Genomic DNA, 27,727 nt, shown 5'->3' with positions numbered 1-27,727 from the left:
ACACTGGAGTCTTTGCAACGCAAAAAATCACAGAGCCAGTTTAAATCCTGGCAACAATCTGAGGGTGAGGGAATGCTTCATACTGATAGAAAAACACACAAAGGTATGAATTGGATCACAAGGCACAATGAATGCATTCCCTAGCATAAGTTCACATATAATCTATCTGAAGGCCCTGAACCCTCCAGTTCTTTGAATAAACAGGCATAATGAGTTACAACCCTCAGGGTCTTAGGCTATGTATTACAGATAACAGGAAATCCATTCACAGTCAATTAATTATCAGTGCTTCACCATGGTCAACAACACTTGATGATCATGTGGCATAGCTGATCAACTGTGATCGACAAATCCAACCTCAAGACAGAGTTTATATAGAATGAACATAGAAGAGGATCGGAAGATATTGCGATGCATGTTTGCAATTACAGTGGTACCTCGGGTTACATACGGTTCAGGTTACATATGCTTCAGGTTCCAGACTCCACTAACCCAGAAATAATACCTCGGGTTAAGAACTTTGCTTCAGGATGAGAAGAGAAATTGTGCTCTGGCAGCACGAGGCCCCATTAGCTAAAGTGGTGCTTCAGGTTAAGAACAGACCTCCGGAACGAATTAAGTACTTAACCCGAGGTACCACTGTAATTCTATTCTAGAAACCCAAAAGGCTGGATTTATTTTCCAGCTTTCACAAATGGTTGTCTCAGGAGTCAGTCAGCAGCAAGTCACACTGTGCAAGCTGGAGTTAACTCTTTATTAGCAAAAACACAATCTGTACAGAAGTGCCTGGCCTAATGAGTGCAGCAACTCATGCCTGGTAGGTTTGCGCCCATAAAGCAGTTGCTGAGACTGAAGGTCCCCACCTACCCACAGCTACCTAAGTCCTCTCCTCTCCAGGATTCCCCCCCCCCCCCAGCAATCGGAGGCTATGTCTGCGCATCACCAATCTCTCCGCTGCACTTTTCATGCCCCTTCTGGTTCTAGGAGACAAGGGGAAGGGGAGCTTGTTGCAGTAGAAGAAAACACCAGGGAGCCTTCATCAGCCTGACTCATCTCTGTCTCTTGGCCTCTCTCCTCCCACCCTCCTGCTTCAGTCTCTGCCTCTGATTCTAGACTTCTCTCTACCACAGACTCTGCAGGCTCACTAAGCCCGGTTAGCTTGCGACACCTCTTCTCTGTCTTCTCCTTCTGACCACCCATTGTCCTCCCACCACCACTCCCTGGGCTCTGAGCCTTCTTCCCTTGGTGGTCCCCCAGCTGGTTCCTCCCATCATTTCTCTGCATCCAACCAGGCCATGACAGATTGTGGGTACTCAGTTATACTGGAAGCAGACTGGTAAGTGGCTTGCCCCCCCGTCAAAAAAAAAAGTGAACAGAAAATGATATTAATGCTGTGGGAATTCACAACAGTGCTGCATTTTCATATGTATTTGTACAATACTGATAGCATTAGACAGAAGATCCCACCCAGTCCCTTGACATAGGAATATATATCGTACAGGAAGATGCTATTCTTTTATCCATCTTTGATTCATCTGCTCATGTATTCACCAACACAGTCCGTTTCTGAATCTGATGACTCACTTTCTCCAGACCCATTAGAATTTTGCCAGGAACAAGAGAGGTTATGAATGTCAGAGTTCTGCATTTCTAGCGCATCAGTGAAATGTTTCGGTTCGAATGCATCAGAAACACACAACTCTTTCAAGTCCGCAGCCTTCTCTTGGCAAGAGCTTAATGTTGCAGAAGCATTCACATTTTTGCCAGATATTCCTAGCACCACAGTATTTAAGTTTACGTTGGAACAGCTGCTGCACTCCAGGTCTGGCTCATTAGCGGAGTCCACTTCAGGAGAAGGGTGAAATATTTGAATTGTTGGGCTTTCTTCTTTGCTAATATCATTCTGAAGGTTTTCTGCTTCAGCATCTACAGGTTTAGGCATTTCACTTGGAGCAGATGAGCAGTCGATGAGCAGAAGCTTTTCTGTTTCATCATCCTGGGGGTCAGCTATTGTACTTATAGTCGATGAGCAGTCTAGGGACGGTGGCTCTGCATTGTCCTCCTGCGAGCAGGACTTTGAAGTCTGCCCCAAAAAACCACGTGCAGTATATAAATCATCATTTCCAGCAACGCTTTCACTGTCCTCTTCATCGGAATTGTATCCACATACTTTTTTTTTACTTTGTTGGGTGACCTGGACGGTGTGCACTTCTTCCGGTTCTGATTTAAAAAGGGAATAGTCTAATTTTGGGGTGATGTTCTGAAAAGAAAAACAATTTTGAAATTTACAGATGGGAAAAATAAAATAGATGCCTTCAAAACAGATAGGGGTGTGATACATAGTTGAATATTAATATTAATAAATATTAATTGGATGTCAATAGTTTGGCGCTAATCCTGAAACCCTCCACAGATATGAGAATCTTTTGGCTTTCATTGGGATTTGCTTCCATTTTCAATAAAGGGGGTTTTGTTGAAAAAGCCCTGAACAGTCTGGTTCTTTCTTCACTTATTTATTCCAGCTTTTTATGGTCTTGAGGCCAGATACCTGGGACACAAGGCTAAATGTAAATGTTGTGGTGCTGTTGATTACAAGTACTATCCAATAATAATAATAATAATAATAATAATAATAATAATAATAATAATAATTTATTTATACCCTACCCATCTGACTGAGTTTCCCCAGCCACTCTGGGTGGCTCCCAACAGAATATTAAAACACAACAAAACATCAAACATTAAAAACTTCCCTAAACAGGGCTGTCTTCTAAAAGTCAGATAGTTTTTTATTTTCTTGACATCTGATGGGAGACCGTTCCACAGGGCGTGCACCGCCACCAAGAAGGCCCTCTGCCTGGTTCCCTGTTACCTCACATCTCGCAGCGAGGATCAAGTGTTAACAGGATAGAGAAACTGGTCAGATTATTTGTCCATCACTGACAGCAGCTCTCCGGGCAGAGAGGGCAAACTCTCATATCACCTGATCCTGTGAAACTGGCATTGACCCTGGGACTGACCCTTAGGTCTTTTCAACAATGAATTTTTCATGAAAAGAAGATAGAAAATAAATATATATATATACATACATACATACATACATACATACATACAGTAGAGGTTATTAAGCTATTTATCTTAAAAAAAGAATCCGTCTCAAGGCTACATACCAAGACGCTTGGCCATTTCCTCCATCTTAAGCAAATAAAACCCATTTTATACAGGACAAATAGAAGGAGTACTATTGCCAACGACACTAATATGCCAAACAACGCTGGTAATATAATATGACCTGTAAGATAAAAAGAAGGTGATTAAACAACAGTGACTATGGGGGCTATTGTGAAACACTCTGGTTTTATTGGGCACACAGCGCACTAGATTACCAAAATTCATAATATATATTTTTTAGACTTCCAAAATTCATAAGAATTTTTTAAAAATCCATTACTTGAAATACTAAAAGCAATAATCTTAGTTTTTTTAAATTAAGAAAATAATCATTTTAAATTAATTCTCTGCAACCCCTCCCCACCCCTTAATTCATTATACCTGATATATTACTGGAGCTGAGGATAAGGCATTTGGGGACAGACGGAGTGCACTGGTTATTTAGACTTGTTCTCACATCAACAGCAATACAATAATTTGTATTGAAACTCAAATCTCCAATGACAGTGTGGAAACTCTCTTGTATGGTTGTATTGATAACACGCTAGAAAAGAAGAAGAAAAAGACTGACAATTGAATGTGGGGATAATTACACTAGCCTATGTCATGGGCTATTGAAAGGATACCTATGAAAATGTTTCCTAAAGTGCTCTGGAAACACAGAAAGCTATATATAAGTAACATTATCATTTCTGTTCATCTGCTAAATATTTGCCTTGCCAATTCTTCTTGCAGCAACAGTGCAAAGGCACAGCAATAGCAACGTAGCCTCTGGCCTTTGGACTCTGCTGGTTTAGCTGCTGCTATGCCCAATCCTAAAGCACTGGCATGGGAAGTGGTCTACCCTATTAATCCAAAACATCTCAATCCAGCAATTCCTGTTGGTACTCCAAAAGATATACAGCCCTTCTGGTCTATCTCAATGTCAACAGCCACTGAAAGGGCAAACCTTGGGGAGCTGCCCTCTCCATTGAAGTGAATGGGTGAAACCCACCCAGATAGGAACTCTAGCCATGCATTGGAGGATAGACAGGGCTATGGATCAGGGAGCAGAATTATTAAATTTGGATATACCTGAACTAGAAACAGAAATACAGTGGTGCCTCACAAGACGAAAAGAATCCGTTCCGTGAGTCTCTCCATCTAGCGGTTTTTTCATCTTGCGAAGCAAGCCCATTAGCGGATTAGCGCTATTAGCGGTTTAGCGGCTATTAGCGGCTATTAAAGGCTTAAGGGATTAGCGGATTAGCTGCTAAAAGGCTATTAGCAGCTTAGTGCCTTAGAAAAAGGGGTTGGGGAGCGGAAAAAAACCCCCAGGAATCGCAAGACATTTTCGTCTTGCGAAGCAAGCCCATAGCAAATTCGTCCTGCGAAGCACCTCCAAAACGGAAAACCCTTTCGTCTAGCAGGTTTTCCGTCTTGCGAGGCATTCGTCTTGCGGGGCACCACTGTAGCAGCTTTCTTACAGATGAAGTGAATTAATTTTGATACTGTCTACCATTTCCCTTTTAATCATAAGCAACCGACCTTTTCCTTGACATTGTCTCTTATCACTGTGACCGTATAATCAAGCTCTTGGTATACATGAAGTAACGAGGCTGAAAGTTTCACTGTCACATTTGCGCAGCTTGGACAAGCAGAAATCTCAAACTGGGGCGGTGTTAGGCATGCTGTTGAACAAAGAAAGGAAGAAAAGAAGGAATCAATGTGATTGGGAAGCTCTGCCCTAGAGAAATTAATGAAATTACAATCCAATGCACTACTAACTTGGACATAAGATCTCAAATGAAATGATACAACTTTCTCCCAGATATGCTTCTTTCAGATTGAAGGCTAAATAGGTACGGTGGGGGTTCTACTGATTGGAAATTTCCCAAAACCGAACTTTAAGCCTCTTAACTTGTTGGCCTTCAGCCTTCTTTGATCCTCATTTCTGCTCCCGAAAGTCTGCTCTGAATATGGCGCTTAGTCCTGAGTTCTGATCTTAGTGTGGTGTCACACTATTGCCATTCATTCCATTGAAAAGCAAGAGGCTGCCCATAGAGAGCTGGAGATAAAGCTTGTCAGGACCTCGGGACCTCTTGGCACTTAAAGAATAATGATCTAAATAACTGAAAATAATACACTGAAGAAGGAGCGAGTCTTGGGGGTTTGGGGGCTAGAATTGCATGAGGTTGCTGGTGTCAGCGCTCTGCCACTGTGGAAGCCTTGGCAGCATCAATTAAAACAAGCAGAAGCAGGGCAGGGCAGGGGCCAAGCTGCATGCTCTGGCACCGGGGGCGGTGAGCAGGCAGAGGCGAGGTTGGTGCACGTCCTGGAGTGTGGCACGTGTCCAGGGGGGCAGCCGTGATGGTACCCCCTTCCCCCATGGTGCCAGTGGTGCGGCACTCTCCCCGCCCCTTTCCTCCACCCGTGGGGCAGGGCACTGACAGCTTTGGAGCCTGCTGGGAGCTGACCTAGTGGGGGTTGACAACTGGCCTCTACCTTCTGCCTTGGCCAGTGTGAAACCTGTGTGGTTGACAAGGACTTATAGGAAGCATAAGGCATGTGCTTCAAACATAAATAAGGAGCAAATTACTTACTGTCAGCATATGGACTGAATGAAGTATCTGAAGAATGTACTCCGCTTTCTGTGACCTGCTCCACTACTATTTTGTATGACTCGTAGGGATCTGTAAACTCTTTTGTCAAGTTACAGAATGAACGTGTGATATTGGAGCACTCTGTAACAATCTTCATGTTTGGTGTTGGATAACTTTAAATGGAAACAAGGAGGAGCCAATGAACAATCAGTACTTCCCAATTAGATATAAAACAGCAATTCAAAAAGTCTGCAAAATCACATGCCATACCAAATTTGTTAGTGTTTAATCTTCCAGATAACTCTTGGTTTCTGTTCTTCATATAACAGGAACATAACTAGATACACCTACGCCAATAATGATCTTGCACCATATCAGTCATTCACAATCATTTACAAAATGTGGGAATGTATTTTAGAAAAGGCATAGGTACCTTATTGTTCTATACATCACATTGTAGTACGTGGGAGTCCCTGTGTTATTTCCAGCTTCCCACGTCAATATGTACTCAAAATCCCGTGGCTCCATTTTCAACTTGAGTTGAACTGAGGTTTCTTGTGGTGGCAAAAAAGAACAGTTGTAAGTACTGGTGAGTACGAGGTTTGCCAATCATACGTGATGAAATAGCTGTACATTTTGCTCCTCCTAAGCAACAACATACAACGTGAACCAGGCAGCAAATGTGAAGAAGTTGAAAAATACTTACCAAGTAAACTGCACAGAGCAGAGATCAGAGCACTGATGTACACTATAAATTAAAACAATAGATATATGAAATTTTAAAGTATCTGTTCAATGTAGAAAACGCTCTTGAAACTGTTTGTATGCTGAGTGGAATGTACTTCCTGGGAAAAGCACAACAGCTGAGATTTGTGGCTTTCACAAGTTTTGGAGAAGTTTGATAATGTGTGTTAAGTCAGGGGACCTTGGGCAGGGCAACCAATCACGTCTAAGGTATGTTCTACAGTCATATCTTGGGTTAAATATGCTTCAGGTTGAGCGTTTTCAGGTCGCGCTCCGCGGCGACCCGGAAGTAACAGAACGGGTTACTTATGAGTTTCGCTGCTCGCGCGTGCGCTCAAAATGACGCCATGTGCAGAAGCGGTGAATCGCAACCCACGCACGTGCAGACGCGGGCTGCGTTCTACTCAGGATGCGAACGGGGCTCCAGAACGGATCCCGTTCGCATCCAGAGGTACCACTGTATTCCCCCTTTCCTCTTCCATGGCTCCTAGTAGTCCTAAGCCAATGGAAATGCCTTTCCTTCCACATCCCACATATCTGCACTCTCTCTCCTTCCTAGTCTTTACATTTTTTTCTAAAATATTAATGTTTCTACATTATACTGAGATCAATATAAAACATGTCTAAAAAATAAATTGGGCCATATTCAAGTAATTTGTTGTGCTGTTGGCAGCCAGCGCAGCAATTGCCATTAGTACAATGGGACTTTGCCCGCTCCTCCCCCAAAACACGATTCAACTAACCAGACCCATTGAAATGAATGCACCTGTTAAGTCAGGGTCATTACTTTCAATGGGTCTACTCTGAGTAAAAGTTAGTTGAATAGGGCTTAATTTAAAGTAGCATGATTTATTTCCATGTTCAAATTCAGGCTTCCTTGGACCAATTTTGGATCCCCCTTCCGCTACAATCAATAGTTGACATGTTCTTTTCTACAGTCCAGAAACAATAATTCAAAATCAAATGAAACTGGAGGTGCCACTTAAATTTCTATAACAGCCACTTAAATGCTGTTCTAAAATGCTTAACTTTGGGTGCATGTTTTCAGCTCCTTTAGCAGCTAGGCAAAAGTCTGTTTCCCTTATCTTAAGAGACTCAGGTACTCTAAGCATAATTTCATTTATTTATAAAAGCTGTCTTCTTTCCAGCCTGGGCAGTTTGAGACTAGAAACTAGTTGAGGATCAAATTTATTTGGCAAAGGCGAAGAAGGCAGCTGAGACAAGAAGAAAAAGAAGGGCGTGCTGTTAAATTCTTTCTAGATTTAACTCACCAAGTTTGTAGAAATGCAGTGGTCCCATGAAAAATGTCATCGTAGTTTAAAATAACATCCTATGCGGTGGTCTCTACAGGTGGGTAAGCGCTGATGTGACTCCTGCATGTATACCAAACAATATTTCTTTTCAAAATCCCAGAGAAAACAGTGATTCCAAAAGGGTAACATGAAACGTTCTTCCAAACTGTCATTTAATATGGGTGGCATCCATTAATTATCTTTTGCCCATATGATTCTCGGTCCCAAATTATTTATTTCCCTCTCCTTCTGGATCTTGTCACACTCTAAAAACAAGATGCATGAGAAAATTTGGGCTGAGAGGGGGGAAAGTGTGGCAATGAAAGATTTAGAGGAGAACTAGTAGTAAAGGAAAAAACAAGGCAGACCCCCCCCCAAAGAAAACGAAAGAAAGAAAGAAAGAAAGAAAGAAAGAAAGAAAGAAAGAAAAGGTGTGGGTGACAGAAGAGGCTAAGGTACTGAAAAAGGAAGCCTTAACCAGTAATAGTCTTTATGAAACAATATTTATGCATCAGCCACTTAAGATTAAGGTTCTCATGTCAAGGCAGGATTTTGTCACACAGGGGACATACAAGCCCCCCCCCCCATCCCTGCATGGACTTGCTGCACTTCAGACTTTCTCAGTGCATTCAGCTGAACATGTGGGGATGTTTGGGTGTGCCCCTGAACATGTGGGGATTGTGGGTGTGCCCCTGTTCCCTCCCCCCCCTTTCAGCCCATGCACATTCAGTCAAAATGCCTGGTTATGATTTCTGCTGCTCAATCTCACGCCCCTGAAGAATGTCGCCAACAACGCCTTTGGGGAACACTTATTATTTGATTATTATTCATTTTTTCCCAGGACTGATTTCGGGCTTTGTTTCTTAGATGCTAAGCCACACACTTTCCAAAAAAGATGCCTTTCATTCTAATACAATACGTAAGAGCTGCTTCGTAGTTTGGCCCTAACAATGAAGGCAAAAAACACACTTACTGGCGCTCCTGCCATCCAAACCTGTGCAAGTTGAGCTCACTTGAGCCGACTGAAAGAAACGTTATTTAAAAACAGGGAAGGCTTTTGTAGGGCCTTAATGACAAACACTTTACTTATTATGTGGATTTTATACTGTGCTCTTCCGTTGGCGGTTATTTTAATGTGGGTATAACTGTAAACTGACTAATTTTATGTTTATGTTTCTATTGATTTATTGGTTATAGTCTGTATAAGATATTCTGTTTTTGAATGTTGAATGTTTTATTATGTTTTTGTATATGCTGTAATTCGCCCAGAGTGATTGGGGAAACCCAGCCAGATGGGTGGGATATTATTATTATTATTATCATCATCATCATCTCAGGGTGGCTCACAACACTGAATATGCAATGTAAGACACAAAACAGTGTTACCTTGGTTCTCAAACGCCTTGGTACTCCAACAACTTGGAACCCAGACACTGGAAACTCAGAAGTTTTCCGGTTTGTGAACTTTTTTCGGAAGTAGAACGTGCTCCGTTTTGATTGTTATGCTTCCGTTTTGAGTGCCACACTTCCGTTTTGAGTGTTACACTGAGGTCTGTCTGTTTTTGCTATTTATTTTGCATTTTTGTTTTTGCAGCTCTTTTTGGGGTTTTTGTGACTGTGTGGAACCCACTTCAGCTACTGACTGATTGATCCTGTGACTGCAATACATTGTTTATTGCTTTCATTTTATTTCATTAGACAGTCAAATTCATGTCAAACTGCTGTTTTAGGCGTTGTTTTTAAAAGTGTGGAACAGATTGATCCATTTTGCATTCCTCTCTATGGGAAAGTGTGCCTTGGTTTCGGAACGCTTTGGTTTCGAAACGGACTTCTGGAACAGATTAAGTTTGAGAACCAAGGTACTACTGTACAGAAATATGCAATTAAAGAAGCCTAAAACCATAGACACTTTAAACACAAGTCTGCAGCCATATATAACCAGCATCGCTCAGGAGACCAGCCCGTTTATTTCAGCGGCCATTTCCTTCGGAAAGGCGGCGCTAGACGACGCATGAGCGCCGCCATCCCTTGCTAACTTCCTTCCCTCCTTCCCCTGCCTTGCCAGCCTGCAGGGCCCGATCTGTGCGAGGGTCGGCGGGGTCGGGCTTGTCCCGGCCTCCACCGCCTCGCCGAGAAGCTCCAGCCTGCGCAGGGGACCCGCCGAGGCGCAGCCCCAGCCCGACCCCGCCAGCCTCGCTTCCCCCGCGGACACTGGGGCGCCTTGTCCTCGCCTGCCTCCTTCGAAGGCGGGTAGGCAGACAGCGCTCCCGCCCCACCCGGAGCTCACCTGGCCGCGCCCGAGCGCCCGGCCGCTACTCTCATCCCCGCCGCTTGCGCCGCTGCAGCGGCCGAGCCCTCGAGGCTCTCCTCCAAGCGGACGCCATGTCGCTCGCTCGGCAGCCGAGGCGCCTCCGCCGGATCCGAAACCGAAAGCCACGCAGGGCGGGCGGGGAGGCTTATCTTGTCTGCGCCGCAAGCGGCCGGGCTCGGGGAGGGCGAAGAAGGGGAATTCTAAATACGTACTCGAAAGAGCCCCGTCTCTTTCCCTTATTATGGAAACAAGGCTAGCTTGGTGGCGCAGTTCCATCCGCGAGGAAAGAAAGGCAGGTTATCCATATACTGTATACCCAACTAATGAAATAAATCTATATTTTTAATGCATTTTAATGTGGTGTTCTCGGGAGCGAACTTGCAAAACCAGGCACTGAGCGGATGGGAAATGAGAACAGGCGACGAGTTCTGCACCGCAGCTGATCACGCTTGGATCGGAGTGTCAAAAGAGCTGGTTTTGCCAAACATATTGAGAAAATGTACAAATCGATAATCTCCAAATGTTTTTTTTAATAAACTCCACCAAATATGGTGATTAAATTTACGTCTTGAGGTCTTCAAAAGTAGTTAAATGGGATGTACTAGATATCAGACTTGTGCCCCATATTGTGAAAAATGCAGGGTGAGATGTACATTTGCACCTGGCATTTGAACCTATATGTAAAATCAAACAGTCAAAAGTTCTCGACAAACGTTTGGACCATAGTTGGGAGCAAATGATAATCGTAAAATTATCATTTAACTAGTTACATCTGAGCAAACACTGATAGCAATTTATTTCCCTTCCGAAAAGTCACTTAGGAGATGATTTGGGGCATAGCTGAGTATGATTAGGCCTTAAGAATGTGTTAATGGAAAATGATTCCCCAAGCCTGCTTGAGTGTGTTCTGGCCTGTAGGCGGTGCTGTTTCTCTAGGAACAAATTCTCAGAAGAGACTACATAATTCAACAACCAAGTCCTTAATGCATTCACACAATAAATTGTATTTGATTTATGTTGTTATATATTTCGAAGCCCAAAATAGTCTGGGCTTAGGATACCTGAGGAATGCCTTCAATATACTGCACTCTCTTGAATAAGATGGAGACATTGCTTCAGGTGCCGACATTGTATTTCCATTAGAAATATAGCTTTCTTCATCCTTTAAGATGCTTACTCCCCTTAGGAAGTCCTCCAGCCCATTCCAATGAAATATGTAAAAAAAGACCTATCTGTTTTGCAAATTAATTACAAACAAATGCATACTGTTTGGACAGCCTGTTTATTCAGCATTCATCCTGATTTGCTTGCGCAAAACTCATGCGGTGGTTAGATTAGATTGCCTGATTTTTACTAAGATTTTTTTTCAAAGAAACTATTAATTTTTAAAATAATACAAAGTATAAACAATATTAAACATACTGAACGAAAGAGAGAGAAAAGGGGAGAAGAAAAATGGAGTAGGTAAGGGGAGATAGGGAAGGTAATATCAGATTTTAATTCATCTTTTATAGTCACAATCCAAGGCACTGAGGAAATCACCTTAGCCTAATCTTCTAAAACATAACCACTAAGGGTCTATGTTCCTTTTCAGTTGAATTGATGTATATCAAAAAATTAGACCAAGTAGCATGAGAATGATCATGAATCCCTTCCAGATAATAGTGACAGTCTGGAGGAACCCTTAGAGTTTAACAAATTTAGATAACATTTCCACTGATAACTAAAACAAAATACCTCATGCTTTTTTCTCTGCAATTGACACTGAAGCAGGAGCCTTTTTCTGTCAGGGATTCCATGTATGTTATGTGGAAACCTGCCCTTTTGATGTGTGTGTGCCTTTCACACATCCCTGAAGGTGCCATATGTGTATTTTAAAGTCACATAGGTTTTGTACTTTCTTTCAAAATGTTAAGCTGGCTTTTACAGTGCTATTATATACCCATCTCATCAGGATTAAATCTCACTGAGTTCAGTAGGGCATACTCCCAAGTAAGTCAGTATAGGATTACGGTCTAAGGCATCATTAACAAATTGTATTGTGTACCAAAATCTCTTATGGTTTACCTTCACTAGGTAAAACTATATACCTTCCAGCTTTCCAGGCTGCTTTCCTTCTGATGAAGCAGGCTGTAACCTACAGAAGCACATGCCACAATAAATTGCTTAGTCTTACAGTGCTACAAGATTCTTTTGATTTGTCTTTCCCTGCTATATAAACTAACGTGGCTACCCTTCTGGAATTTGTTATTTGGTGACAGGAGTAGCCTTGCTATAGGATAACACATTATACCCAATGTGAGACCATTAGTTTCACATTTTTTCCTGAGATGTTTAAACATAGGAGCCATAACAAGTGGTGTACATATCATCTGGGATTTCACCGCCTGCAAATTTCAAATTCAGCATGGTCCCTAAGGACTAATCAATATTGACGGCAATTATTCTTAGTGCAACCAAACCAACTGCTATGGCTGTTTTCTCTTCCTAGTTCTCCTTTTATTTCCCCTTTTCTTTCAAAGAGTAAACAGAGAGCTTGTGCGCTTTTAAACCACCACAGTATCTCTTATATACTGCAGTTGGGCTACCTAATAACTGTAGTTATTTTACAGTGGGTTTTCTTTTCCCAGTTCTGGGGAATAGCCTGCTTAATGATGCTGTTACTGAAGCTTTTTGACTGGAATAAGGTGTGGAATATGCATTTAGAAGGAACTGCTTTGGACCACAGACAAAAGAAATAAAACGCTTTCTGAGGTCATCATAAAACAACTGGCATTGCATTATTTTCCATGTTCCAAGTTTTTCCCCTGTGCGTTTCTCTGACTCTGGAGGACTACCCTATAGGAACAGGGGGAGGTTATCTGAATATACAGCAGACCAACAAGGTCACAGAGGCAAAACCCAAGCATTATTGCACATCTAACAAGGTCCTGAACCCATATACATGGCCGTGCAAGTGAGGGAGGAATACTAGCTGCAGTGCTGCTGGTGGCCACAGTGTTCGTGGCAACAATGGAAGAGAGATCAATGGTGGTGGTGGGTTGGCATCAGCCCCATGAGGCCCTGGCAAGGCTCCTGGTTCCTTGCAGCTGACACCAGGTCTATCTGTAGCTGTGGCAGGAATACCAGCAGAAAAAAATGAGTTGAGGTAGTCAGTTAAAATGTGCAGCATGGTGTACTGAAGATTAATGGAAAGGCGGCAGAGTTGGAAGAGGGTAGAAGAGCAGTGGCAACTAATGGCTGGTCCTCACAACCATTTCAGTATGTGGTGATTATGGATCTAGTTATGCTGCCTGTGGATTTAGCAAATTCATTCACCGCCTTGCATGCAGAATATTTAGCACTGGCATGCTACCATAAGGCACACTTAGGATGCCATGTAGCGCTTCTGTTATCATCAGTTATGTTTGGATAGATACGAAGTTGTAAGGCGTTAGGATCAGGGCTAGAGCTATGTGGAAAGCTGTTCCACTTTAAAATATTTTTAAAAATTTCATCTGTGCAAGTTGTATGGGTCTGAAGAATTAGCTCCCCGTGGTCCCTAAAATTGGACCACACTGTTACAGTGCTTTCAGTTCTGCCTTGTTTTCCTTCTTGTGAATAATCACTTAATGATGTGTCTGCAAATAATTGCTAATATTATAATAATGTAATTTACAGCTCAACTGGCAAGAGCTGACCATAGCCCTTCTACACACGTGAAAATCATTTTCAGCTCCCTGCAAAAATAAGCTTTGTTTATGCCACACAAAGTAAAAGGAGAGGAGCTTAAAATAGTTCAGATGTGAACACAGTGCAAAAACATAAGATCAGGCTAATTTTCAGAGTAATTTATGAGAAAATAGCCAAGATAAGGAACACTATATAGTAGAACAAACGCTTAGGCTGGGTTACAAGGACGCCAAATTCAGAAGCAATCCCAGCTTTGTGCAACTTGAAACTATGACTATGTGGGCATGATCCAGCCAAATTAAGTTTTTTTTGGTCCCACTGATTTCAGCAAGGTAGATTAAGGCATGTGACTATCTCTTCTGTTGAAAACAGTGGACCTCAGAAATGTTTAACTTGTGCCTGCAGTGTGTATACATGTTGGTGTGAGGTGAGAGGGGATAGCAATTTTTCATTCTTTCTCCCACATCACAGAGGGCAAAAGAGCGGAAGGTATGTTGCTTTCTCTTTTTGTTTTACAAAACAATCCGCTCACCCCCTGGTTTTTAAGCCTTTGCCAGCTCTTGGAATGCTTCGTGATCCCATTTCATACAGAATAGTTGTGCCTGTCAGCTTTTGTGTAATTTAAGAGCTAATTTGTAGTTTTGTCAGGCAATAATTATTAACAGGGGTTATTGTGATACTTCAAGTAATTTGTGAATCTTATGTAATAAAGGGGCTAGATTATGGTAATGATGCATGGTTAATTATTGCTAGACTTCTGCTTTTGATTAATGCTGTTCCAATTAAGGCGCTGATGATGCCTTGGTGCTAAACACCTGGGCAGATTGCCTAATTAGCTGAAAGAAACATGTACAGTGTTTTCAGGTAATTCTTTTAATTTTTAGCAGTTGTTTTGTATCAAACATAGATGCTTGCTTCTCCCACTTTGCATCAAAGTGTGAGCAGCAGACCTCAGCTATGTACAGATATATGCATGGTGATTATGGTGGCAAACACCATTGTTTGATTTTATTTTTGGATGCCAACTTCTGAGTTCGAGCAGCAGATGTGTGAAAACTGTTTTCATAAAAAATCACTGGGAAAACATAGTAACAGACCCAACAAGTATATTTGAAAAAGTTAACAAAAGCCCAATTTCTATGCATGATTATTTGGAAGTAAATCCCATTCAGGTCAGTGGAGCTTATGCAAAGTAAATGTACTGTACATATGAGCACATCCTTACAGCATTTTCACAGGCGATACAAAAATTACTAATTAATCTTACAGTTTGGGCAATATGCAAATTGCATGATTCAGCTGAGTGATCCATTGGTTAATAAACTAAAATGTTTTAAATATCAGGCAGCCTTACCATGTATATTTGCTGGATTTCTGTGATTGCTCTGCAAGCAACGACCTGCTTTGCAAATGTTGAGATGGCAGACTTAAGTTTTTGCTCCAAAAAGGAGCCAGATTTTTTTAAAAAAATAGTGCCCCTAATGTACAAAACCAGGTCTGTTCAAACAAATAGAGAAAGGTGGATCAATGGGACATTTCAGATTATGACTGAATGCTTAGGACTTTCTTTTGGATGATTGAAAAGGCCTGCTTTCCACGTGACAAAAATGCTTTTCACTTTCACAAGTACAAAACCAGTTGCTTAATATGGGGCCATTTATTTTCTACACTGAAATAAACCTACCGTATTTTAAGAAAATATGCATTATTGCATATGAAGTGCAGCGTAAAAACTGATGCCACAAGTACACAGGTTACCACACACATCTTTGGATGAAAGAATACACATATGACATAGACCTCAGGAGCAATGGAGGCTGGTGAATTGGAATAAATGAGGAATTACCCCATGGAGTTCAAGTCTGCCCTGAACCAGACCACACCTGCCTATACTGTACTGGCTGTCGATTGATTGATTGATTGATTGATTAAATTTATATACCACCCTATACCCGGAGGGCGGTTCACAGAATAAAATCAAAATATAAAACCACAAAATACATAATCAAAATAAAAACAACAACCCAATAGCCCCCCAACCGCCTCCTGTTTAATCCAGTTGGGAAGAGGATTGGGGAGGGGGGGGGATACTGGAATGAGTTGGCCCCACCAGCCATTTGTTATGGCTCCACCTTCTATTGGCTTCTCTTCCTTCTTCTCTATGAGCCACAATCAGCACCAGTTTCCACTGCTCTGGAGCATGCATTCTCTAGGCCACTTTAAAAAGGAAGTTCCATTGAGATCAATGGGGCTTACTCCCAGGTATATGTATAGGAATGCAACCTTATGGTCCTCATGCAAGAAATGAATTTCCTGTATCTGTGCAATCCCACCTAATTTTTTAATACAAGAAGGGCCAAGAAAAGAGTCCATATACTATGTTTCTTTATGGGATACATGAGGGCAGAAAATGTGCATATTTAATGCACACTCGTGGGAACATGGAACCAGAATGTCCATATCAACCATATTAAGCAAGCGCTCTCTCTTTTTTGCGCCACAAATGAATCCTTCATTAGGAAAATATTGTAAATATTATAAAATAATATAAAAAGTAAATGAGCTCCTCTAAGCATGACTTCCTTACTACATATTTGGAGAAGGAAGTTGTTAAGAACTGAAGATATGGTAGGGTGCAAGTACAGTTTTCATATGCATGTAGGGGCTGCTTATTTGAAAGCTCCCTCATGTGCAGGTCTCTCTGTGCATGGAAAGGTGGCATCAGGAAGAAAACTCCCAGGTGAACACAGTACAAGGGGTGTGTGTGTGTGTGTGTGTGTATCATGAGCATAGTTAGAAGAGTTGTATCTCATCATCAGTGAGGTTACAAGTGCTATCTAGTAGTTGCCCAGTGGCACGCAGGCAACATTCTTGACAGCACACACCAAATCGTAGGTGCCAGCTTCTGGGGGCCAAGGCACTTTGCTCCCCCCATATAATTTTGGGGGGGCTGGGTCCCCTCAATGTTCAGAGGGCTATGTGCACAATGTCAGGATGTCGCAAGACATCATGCGTGCAATGTCACGACGTCGCATTGGGTCCCTTCAATCGTCTGGAGAAGCTGGTGCCTCTGCACCAAATTGCACCAAATCTTTGCTAGCTGATGAAGAATCACATTTCCCCCCCAACACTATATTTTGGATTGACTGATGGGGAAAGGTAGTATCTCTGAAGCAGAGGCATCCTTCCCCAAACAAGCAATACTTCCCATATATGTAACTCAATTAAACTGAACAGTTAGTACATGCCTTGGGTTTGCAAGTTGTCACAACGTATTGGTGTCATGCAAAGCAAAAAACAAATTAGACCCTCACCTTAATATTGGTGCGTGGCTGTTTTACTTTATAAATGCTGACCTGACTCCATGTCACTTTCTCTTTCCAACCTAGCACACTCACCTGTCTTCAACATTTCCTCCAGTAACCACCTAATTCCCCATTTTATCAAGGGAGATAGAAGTTTAGATGTAGTCAGTCACCCACCAAAAAACAGAAGGCTTATCTTGCTTATAAAATGAATGGAAACGTCTATCATATTAGTAAAGTGACTCTACAGTCCGAGCTGAAACTGTTGCCCAGATATTGCTGTCTAGGCACTCTGCAGACAGAGCGCTCACTAGTTGCAGAGTAACAGACACACTCTTATCCAGCCCACAACTGACACCTACTCAGGGCAATACATCTCTCGGCAGTCAACAGGCTGCAGGACTAACTGGCAGTTCTCCAGCCATGAAATTATTGTTTGGTGAACAAAAGAAACAAGTGTTTCTTAATTCTGAAAAGAAACAGCAAACAAGTGTCCTGTTGTTTCTCTTGGAAGGATAGTGTAAAAGAAGCAGATGTATATCAAATCTCTGCTTGATTGAAGGCACATAAGCTGTTGGGAACTAATGGTGCATGTGGACCTTAAACAAGACAACCCTTAATTGTTGTCTTTCCTTTATCCATGGAGCGATTTGATAACATCTGTAAAGTTACAGCATGCAGAGAACCACAGGGGAGTACTAAACAATTAGATGCTGATTTGCATACAAGTCAGCATTTATTACAAACCATGCATTTAAAAAAAATAATTGAAATTACAAAGTGTTGACATTAGGTTTACATTGGTTAAATACAGTATATTTAACTAAAAGCAGCTGAGATGACTGCGGGAGCGAATTTTCCTAACTGATCCTGCAGTATAATCTTGAAATGTAAAGACAGTAATGACTGGGAAGCTTTTGAAGAGTCTCCGTTGGAGGGCACCATAGATAGCATCACCAAGCATTTTCATCTTAATATTGCGGCTGTCGTGGAATGTCACGAATGATTCTGCATATGAAATCAGAGAACTATGTGTTTCGAATTATGAACTCCTAATCAGTTAGGAATTAACAAGCCTTGGGTTTAGCAGGGTCCAAAAATGGTGTACTGTTTAGGGATCTAAAGATGGTAGGGACCCTGGTGGTGCTGTGGTCTAAACCACTGAGCCTCTTGGGCTTGCCGATGAGGTCAGTGGTTCAAATCCCTGCGACAGGGTGAGCTCCTGTTGCTCTGTCCCAGCTCCTGCCAACCTAGTAGTTCGAAGCACACCAGTGCAAGTAGATAAATAGGTACCGTTGTGGCAGGAAGGTAAACGCTATTTCCGTGGACTCTGGTTTCCATCATGGGTTTCCGTTGTGCCAGAAGCAGTTAAGTCCTGCTGGCCACATGACCCAGTAAGCTGTCTGTGCACAAACGCCAGCTCCCTCGGCCTGAAAGTGAGATGAGCGCCGCAACCCCATAGTCGCCTTTGACTGGCAGTCCTTTACATTTTTACCTAAGGATGGTGCATCCTTTAGAGCAGCTGTCCCAGAGTCTCCACTGGGGAAACCATTCAGAAATGTAATGCATTCTGGCTGGGACTCATTTTCCAAGGAGGTTCCATCCACCTCAGGCTGAGGCAGCTGGAAGGTTCTGACAGGTTCTTGTTGCTCCTGGCTCTACCATTGCAACTGGACACTCAGTGCATAAAGGCATCCAGGTGCATTTTTGTCAAGACCTGCAGCCTGGGATCTGACTCAGACAAGGGGGCAGTGGTGTGTAGTCAGTGGACTAGGGGGACTAGGCTAGTCCCCCATATCTTCCCCTGGCGCCTCCTTCCCAAAGCCCAGGAAGCTTCTCCCTGGCTTAGGGAGGGAGGTGCGATGCTCCATCGGGTCCAGGAGTCCTTCCACCACCTTCTCAAAGCCCACCTGGGTTTTGATAGCTACCTGCTCTCTCCTTGTGTCATTTGTCTTCTGTGGGTTAGCAATGCTTGGATGATCATTGTCTTTGGCTGGAGCGGAACTATCTCACCTCCCCCCCCCCCCGTAACTCTGTGATTTCTGTATCACTATGTTTTGGTTCCATATATTGTATGCAGAGGGTTCAAACAGATCCCCCAAACTGTTAATCTTCTAGCCACTTGCGAGATAGGCACCAGGAAACTGAAACTGCATCTTAAAAGCATTTGTGTCAGCTGTAAAAATACTTTTCCTTGCATGCTCTCATTATCATTCATTTGGAACTAATTTTCAAAGAATTACAAATGCAACTCTGTGTCCAAATCCCTAGATCTCTCTTAGAATTTGTGAGGCCCCCTGAAAGTGCCCCTTTCTGTGCATTATTGACTCTTAGTAAACAGGCTTCTTAAATACTTTCGAAAGAATACTAGAAGCCTGAAGTTGAAGAATAACTAGTTAGCTCAAATCACTATGTAAAATTCACCCCTCCCACACACATGATACTTCTTGACCTACATTGCTCTGCAGTGACCTTCAGGTTGCCAGGTTACAGTGCTGCAAGTGACAGGATTTTTTTCCTATGCAACTGTTAAAAGTGCAAGAGAAAGAGAAAGGTATTGGGTGGTGAAAAGAGTAAGAGAAACATGTCATCTTGAAGTTCCACAACTACCCATTTTGGCCATTCTTCACCCACTTTTGTCTAAGACTCCACTCACCATTGACTGTGGCCCCTTATTGGCTGCCATGATCAGCAGCCCTTCATAGGAAGGTTTACCAGATGGAGGGGACACCATCTTTAACCTGAAATTCACAGTAAGGTCCCCCCCCCCCGCTTTTTCTTACCCTGGCCTAAACTCTAGTCCTAGCAGCTTTATGGCCCTATGGTTCCCTTGTCTCCAGCCCCCTGTCCTCCAAACCTTAACATCTCTTGTTCCCACTGTCCTTTGCCCTTTTCATCAAGCCTCCTTCATCTCCTCTTTCCTCGGATTCCTGCTTCTCTTGTGTTTACGTTTGAGGAATCCACACAACTGGTGCCAAAGGGGCACCCAATGTCCTTATGTTGCTGGACTACAACTCCCATCATTCCTTGTCATTGGCCCTGCTGCTTGGAGTTCATGGGAGTTGGAGCCCAAGAAACAAAACTGTCACAAGAATGGGTCACAATACCACCCCCGCCCAGCCTGCCATTGTGTCACTTCCCTCTTTTGCAGTCAGAACCTTTTTCATGGTCTAATTAAAACGTTGAACCTGCACATACCCATTTGGTTTGCCTGCCTTGCCCTTTGTTATCTGAGTCCTTTTCATTTTAAAATATATACAAAAGATTTTATACATATTCACTCACTTCATCCCTCTACCCATTTTGCTCTGGTTCTATTAAGATTTTAGGTCCATGCAGGTGGAGGAGGTGGAGCCACAGCCAATGATAGGCAGAGCCAACTAATTCTAGTTGGTCCCCATCTGCCCGCCTCCCTGCAAAATTCTATAAGGGCAACAATGACCCTGAGGCCTACTGACATTATTGGACTACAACTCCCATGAGCTAGCTGGGTGCTGAGGGGAGTGGTAGTCCAAAACATCTGGAGGAGACCAGGTTTAATTTATTTATGTATTTATTAAATTTATTGGTCGCTGACAAAGCAACTGACAAAGTTGGCCCAGGATGTGTTAAGGAAAAATTCCTGAGGCAATGAGGAACATATGGAAAGGGAGACAAATGTGACCCCAGGAGGCTGGTGTGGGCACTTGCATTATTCCCCATGTAATAGTTCTTGCCCACACGCCACAGGACTCTAATACAGAAAGGCATGTGTGGGCCTGAGACTGAAGAGGAATTATTAACTGGTCAAATTAAACAGACTGTCACAGGCACTTTAAAAGGCAAGGAAAGCACTGGCCTGTCTTTGATCAGTTTCTGATTAACTCTGCATCTCTGACTTCTAGAGAAGTAAGGAAGCAGATGAAGGTTGACCTGTAATCTTGGCTGGGCAGAGAGGGGGTGTTTCCTGACAGCATCTGAGGTTGGTGGACGGTGTTTGCTCCATGGCATAGCACGCCTTCTGCCTCGTATTCTGAGGGGGAATGTCCTTGGCCTGTTATCTTTTCTGCTGAGTGGACTCTTCTCTTGGCAGCCTGAAACAGACAAAGAAACCGTGGGGAAGGTGGAAGCAAGTGACATGGCTGAATTGCTTGCCGTCGCCCTGTTGCTGCGCTGAGTCTAGGGATCCTTTCGCCTGAATATCTTACTGCTCAGGCTGTACTGCTTTCCCGTGGGATGGTAAGACCTCCACACCATCCCTCAGTTTCCAGGCCTTAAAGTTATCCTGTTGGTTAATGAAGGCCAGTTGCCTCACAGGTCCATTTTCTCTCTTTCACTTCATCTAGCTGTGCAAAACTTCCTTCAAGGTTCATTCATGATTGTGTAATGAGTTGGGGGGGGCAGATTTCCCTAAATTCCTGGGTCTAATAAAAGTTATTCTTGGAGGGTTAATCTGAAAGTTAAGACTTTAAATAGCTGGATTCAGCTTTCTCTGTCCAGGATACCGCATGGCAGAGGAGTTATCAAGAGGAACCATGAAGATCTACTCAACAGAATGGCTGAGTTATTGACCTAACAGGAGACAGAGAGAAAAACCATCAGACTAAGACTATGTGCCCCACCCTGTGCTTTGGGTAGTTAGCAAAAGACAGTGCCAGATTGGAGCGGGGGCGGGGGGAGAGGGGAGTTTCAGATTTGCAGTTTGGATGATGTAAATGAACAGAAAAGAAGCATCAGCTTTGAAAGTTGGAGAGAGGAGGACAGCAAGAAAGCAGGCTGCCTGTTTTATGCTGAAGATAGGGTCAGGCATGATGTTTGAGGTCTCTCAGGATCGAAGGCTGCAGCAGTGGAAGGAACACTGCACTCTCTCCATCTAGGCTCAGGTAGTATATATGTGCAAATAGGCTATATATCATAAAGACACCACAGTCTCTCTTGTCCCACATTGTCCAAAAGGAAACACAGACCCTGGTAAGCATGCCTGGTACCCTGGAATCTTGCACCGTTTGGAGACAGCTTTAAGATATCTGAACTATGTGACAATACAAAAGCACTGATCTGAACTTTTAAAAAATTAAGAACTTTAAGGGGGGGAAGTTTTATTTTTTTAAACTGGATTGTAATTATTATGATTTTATATTTCTAATTGTTTGGTGGATTTTAGCTGTGTTTGTTCTACCTTCTTATTTGTACACTATTTAGAGATCTCTTTGACCGAGTGGTATATACATCTTCTAAATAAAATACTTTGCAACGGATAAGGAATCGATACTTCAGCTAACCTGTTTGCTTTTTGTTGTTGTTCCTGTGGGGGATTTAAATGCAACCATGCAGCCCTGCAAACAAGTAATCTTTAGACCATTAAAAAAGCAACACCTTGTTAGACACCAAGTTAAGAAATATTAAACATTTAAAGCACGTTTAAGACACACTCTCCCATCCCCAAGAATCTTGAGAACTGCAGTTTACCCCTCCCAGAGCTATAATTCCCAGGGCTCTTAACACACTGCAGTTCCCAGTTTGTTTGTTTTTGGAAGGGGGTGTCCTTTAAATTTAAACGGCGAGAGAAAGAGTTAAGTTGAAGATTCCTGCCTCCATTTTCACAGAACCTATGTCTGGCTGATTTACTTCCATCAAGTAGCTTTCCTTAACTGCATTTTTGGAATGCAATTTGCCAGCCAAGGCTGTCAACTGAAGACATAACTTGACTTTATTCCACCATATCAAAGCAATATAAGCAGCATTTTCTTTAGGGAGGGTGGGGGCAGGGAAGGCCAGTGATGGAATATTAGGCTCTTGCTTGCTCCAACCCAGTCAGAAGGCTGCAATGAGTCTAGCATAAACAGAAGCAGCTGGTTGCACAGCATGAAGTGGCGGGACCACGAAACGTGGCAGATGCTGCTTCAGCTGTGAATGGGTACAGAGCATTAGCGTCCAAGCCTGGGTCACATGAAGGACCCATTTTAACTGTGACAGGACACTGTCAAACTGCCATTCTCACTGCTTTTTTTTTTTTTTAAAGAAAATCTGTCATATCTTTGTAGCAGCAAACCCCTAGCCTCAAGTTCACAGGATAAGGGACAGAAAAATAGAGTACATATTTCAATTCAAATTTTAATCCGCTGTAAATGGGAGAGTCCCGCTTTTAGAAAAGAAACACTTCCTTTTTATCTATTTTAAATACGACAAAGATGTAACATGGAATGAAGCTGCTTTTCAGAACTTCTAGTTTCCCTAAGAAAACTGTAATGACAAATCAATTAAAAATACTTAGGTGCAAAATATGAAAGACCGAATCCCAAACTCAGTTGAAAGTATGTCACTTGGACTAGATGGTAACGAAACTCTAAAGAAATGTATTTAAAGTTAAGTTTATTAACTGGTGTCATTTCACTATTCCCAGTGCTTTCATGTTGTACAAAATGAAAATTCTAAAATGTGATAAACATACTATTTGTCATAGAAAGTCTAGTTTTCATTCATAAATAGCAGTGTAGTAATGTTGAGAGAAATCTAATTTATGCAAGCTTGTCTTGCTAGCCAAGGGGAGAAGAGCTAAATTATTGGTTAACTAATAAGGTGAACTTGACAAAAATATAATTTGGGATCCATGGAGATCAGCCCTGGGAGATAAGGCTTCGATCCTATACTCACTTATCTGGGAGAAAACCCCACTGAACTCAGTGAGGTTTACTTTTGAGCAGACATTTATAGGATTGCACTGTTAAGTGTTAAACTTTTTAAATCTATTTCTGTTTGGCTAAAACCCAAATTTCACTAGCTGCTGTGGCATTTATGGTGCTGTGCAGCAGGAGAGTGCTAACTTAGATTTGCATTCTATTTGCATTAATGTCTTGGACTGTGTACATAACGGTGCAACACTATAAGTCCTCTAAAATGTCATTATAAAGCTTCATACAATGAAATCTTAATTTTTTTCTTTGACATGGTAATTTTTTAAGCAACCAAACACACAAATGAACACATGGAAAATAAAGAGACAGACCAAGCAAAGAGATCAAGGAAAATAATTGCAGTGGGTAAGCAATAGCCCTGCAACTTAGAGGGCATTTTCTATAGATCTTTTTCATTGAAGAGACTGTGGTTCTGTTTGCTAAGGGATCAGTTGCAAGCATTTGTGAGCTATTATATACTGAAACCTCCAGCAACATTGCTTCAGGGCTGGCATGGGTGTCTATAGAAACAGATTTAAAAGGCTAGTTGGTTAAGAGGTTGAGAAAACAGATATTAAGATAATCTAATAAAATTCAGTGGCCAGGATCCATATTATATCACATGTGTTTGTTTTAAATATTTTCCCTCTGAATTTCATTTTTAAAACTTCCATGGCAGCTTACAGCATCTTGCAAATAATATTTGAATGCGATGCAGAAAATATATACTCTGCAACACAGTTTTAAAAGTGCACACAAGCAGATAAAATTCTATGCATGATTATTTGGGTGCAAGCCCCATTTAATGCAGTAAACACATTGTACTGTTAAAAAAACACACCTAAAAGCAGCAGGATAGCAATATCAGTACTGAAGCATTTAAAAAGGCCTGGTTAAACATAAAGTCTTTCACTAGGCACCTAAAAATATTATATTCTGTGCCAGTCAAACTTCCCAGAGTATAACATTACATATACCACATAGCAGACACAGTGAGAAAGGATGTGAAAACCTTTACCCATACAGATTTAGACACTATTGAGAGATCCCCTCCCTATTTGCATGGTCTTGGGTAAAGGCTAGCAGCTGCACTGTGGACAAACTGGGGATCAAGAGATCAGGCTGGATCTCATAGCAGCCTGAAAATGCAGATCTGATCCTTAAAGTGGAAGCTACAAATACAACCCCATCTAGAACAGGTTGAACACCAAAATAACCTAAGAAAAACCCTTCCAAATCAGACCAGCGGCCAATCTGGCCCAGCATCCTGTTCTCACAGTGGTCAACCAGATGTCTATGGGAAGTCCTGGTACCAGGACCTGAGTGCACACAGGATACATTGAGTCCACTTTAAACTGCCTTGTGTATGCAGCCTTGAAGCACTGGCCACTTTAGATGGTCAGCAAGATGAGCTGGCCTGTGCTCACCTCCGTTCTGTGAACTGCATCTGCCACTTCTGTCTCCCTGGCACCCAGAAAGCTTACTGAGGGCGGGGGAAAGAGGAGGTGGCAGTGAAAGAGGAGGATACAAACAGCATTACTTCTAGGGTTGCCTATTTCTAAAAGTAAAAACAGGACACCCTGAAAGTTGTTGATGTCCTTTATAGGAATTTTTTTTACAAAGATGCCCCCAGAAAACCCCACGATTTTTCTAAGATCCAGGACAAAGCGCTGCCTTTCAGCATTTTCCCCTGGACATCAATTCCCCCTTTGAAATCCCAGTAATGTCCAGAAAAATCTGGACGTATGGCAGCCTTGATTATTTCCCCACCAATTGTTACAAATAGCAACTGCAAAGGATACTGGGAATGAAAGTCTCAGTCCCTTCCTCAGTGGGAAAGGAATCACCGCTGAGAACCTGCAGCCCCACCTCTGCCCCTGCCTCTTTCTCCTTCTGTTGCCCCACAAAACTTACCAGGGGCAGAGAAAGGAAGCAAAGGCAATGGCAGTATTGGGAACGTCAGTATCACCAGGGAGGATCCTTTTTCACTGGGGATGGGACTGAAACTACACGATTCAGCATCCCCAGGTGGGAAAATAATGTGTTTGAGTCTGTTTCTTCTTGGGATGGTAGGAGCGGGAGTTAGTTCCAATCCTAGCCCTGGAAGGAAAGGCTACTCCACTGGGCTCAGGAGTGCCTATTGCCCCGCTGCCACTCCCACCCCTCTCTTGCCCTATTCTAGACTTGGGGTAGGGCAGTGGCCATGGTGGAGGCAGAACGGAGGTGAGGATGACCCTTCTTGTCTGGCTTGACCATCTATAAATTGGCTTCTGCAATTAGGGTCCTAGTTCAAATATGTGTGTCATTGACATAGAAGCAAAATGAATTAAATGTTTAAAATGTATGACTTATTCTCCATAACAGAAATTTCCTTATCGGCTCTGTTCCGGCACTATGAGCGTCGCAGAAATCAACGTTTGAGGCTGAAGGAAATCTCCACGAGGCAGTGAGAAAACAAAGGGTGTTTATTGCTAGCAATAAAGGCTCAGTGGGATTACTCTCCAAAAGCTGAGCAAGTCCCAGAAGGGTGGGGCCTCCTTAATATACATAGCTGTTATCTGTTAAAGCAATACATATGCATAAACATCCTCCGATCTAAAGTTACAACACAATACTAATTATACCATGTATGGTCTTTCCTTCATTACCTATTCATTAGTCTCAAAACAGGGATGCGGGTGGCACTGTGGGTTAAACCACAGAGCCTAGGACTTGCTGATCAGAAGGTCGGCGGTTCGAATCCCTGCGACGGGGTGAGCTCCCGTTGCTTGGTCCCTGCTCCTGCCAACCTAGCAGTTCGAAAGCATGTCAAAGTGCAAGTAGATAAATAGGTACCGCTCTGGTGGGAAGGTAAACGGCGTTTCTGTGCGTTGCTCTGGTTCGCCAGAAGCAGCTTAGTCATGCTGGCCACATGACCCAGAATCTGTACGCCGGCTCCCTCGGCCAGTAAAGCGAGATGAGTGCCGCAACCCCAGAGTCGGCCATGACTGGACCTAATGGTCAGGGGTCCCTTTACCTAGGCTCTGTGGTTTAACCTTAGTCTCAAAACAAAGGACTCTTTCTAAGCAATCCCAGCTGCACGTGATCTCTTTGCATTCCTTTCTACCTGAGGGGGTTAGGACATTTGAGCAGAGCACGTCTCCTTTTCAAATGCAGACACTTAGGAATGTGTTTACAATCTTGGGAGTAAAGCTGCTCCTAGCACAAGATAAGTACGACCTGGAGGTTTCTATATGCATCATGAGTACCAGCATGTTGTTGTTGTTTACTTAATAGGTTATTCAACTGAATAGACTGCATTTGCACTCTGGAAAAAGCTAGAGGTCTCTACACACGCCCTCCTCCATGAAGGCAAGGTATTGTCACAGTTTAAGGACACATTTCAGTCAGGGCAAAGTCTGTGGCATGGTTTGAGGAAAGTCTTGTAGGCCAGATAAAGTTGCTTAGATGGCTATATTCATCCTCTCAGCCAGAAGTTCCCTACCTCTCACATAAGGGCAGGTGCTGTGCTGAAATTATTTGTTTGACACGATGTTATTAATTATGTGTACGTGTGAGATGGAGTTTGTAACTTCAGAACTTATTTTGCCCTTCCTTTCACCCCACTATATATATTTTTTCTTGTAGTGTCATTGAAAATTTGTTGAAAAATCAGAAAGATTTCTAAGGAGGACACTGCATAAATCTCTTGTCTTCGATTAATCAACCAACCAACCAACCAACCAACCAATCAGATATTTTACCTCAAAATCTATTTCAGTAAATGTAATGGTGTCCTGAAGATATCCAAGCAGGAAGATAACTAGATTCTTTCTCTCTCTTTTGAAAGACTGGGCCAGGGTCAAACAAACAAGCTTTGTGTCATGAGAGTTGGAGGCAACTGCTTCAAAGTCAAGAAGATGCAAAATAAAAATAAAAACCGGAGCTTTCCCCCAACTGTTAATGTAGCTGATGAGGTATTCTAAAGGGAGGTGAACTCAGAGGAGCTGCAGAGAAA

At 42.6% G+C, this 27,727-nt stretch overlaps 1 protein-coding gene across 2 annotated transcripts; it reads right to left on the bottom strand.

Moving 5' to 3' along the window:
• Window positions 1-740: 740 nt before the first annotated feature.
• Window positions 741-10,420, bottom strand: LOC310676613 (interferon alpha/beta receptor 2-like). Of its 2 annotated transcripts, none has more exons than XM_083438620.1 (9): window positions 10,077-10,420; window positions 7,769-7,870; window positions 6,460-6,501; window positions 6,187-6,307; window positions 5,754-5,926; window positions 4,699-4,841; window positions 3,553-3,715; window positions 3,171-3,292; window positions 741-2,260 (listed from the first exon to the last, which is right to left on the bottom strand). In XM_083438620.1, the coding sequence occupies exons 2-9, from the start codon at window positions 7,806-7,808 to the stop codon at window positions 1,532-1,534; spliced, it is 1,533 nt and encodes a 510-aa protein (XP_083294746.1). In that variant the 5' UTR covers window positions 7,809-7,870; window positions 10,077-10,420; the 3' UTR covers window positions 741-1,531. The 2 variants fall into 2 exon arrangements, with proteins under 2 accessions (XP_083294746.1, XP_083294747.1); XM_083438621.1 differs by lacking the exon at window positions 10,077-10,420 and adding an exon at window positions 9,176-9,194.
• Between the last annotated feature and the right edge of the window lie 17,307 nt (window positions 10,421-27,727).

Source organism: Podarcis tiliguerta, assembly GCF_965153285.1.
Source record: "Podarcis tiliguerta genome assembly, chromosome: 4".
NCBI lineage: Eukaryota > Metazoa > Chordata > Lepidosauria > Squamata > Lacertidae > Podarcis > Podarcis tiliguerta.
This window is presented reverse-complemented; position numbering and strand designations above follow the sequence as displayed.

Coding starts and splice junctions, on each gene's coding strand:
- LOC310676613 (XM_083438620.1), bottom strand. CDS start 7,808: ATGACATTTTTCATGGGACCACTGCATTTCTACAAACTTG. Junction 6,502..7,768: donor ACTGCATTTCTACAAACTTG/GTGAGTTAAATC, acceptor TTTAATTTATAG/TGTACATCAGTGCTCTGATC. Junction 5,927..6,186: donor GTGATGTATAGAACAATAAG/GTACCTATGCCT, acceptor TTCCATTTAAAG/TTATCCAACACCAAACATGA.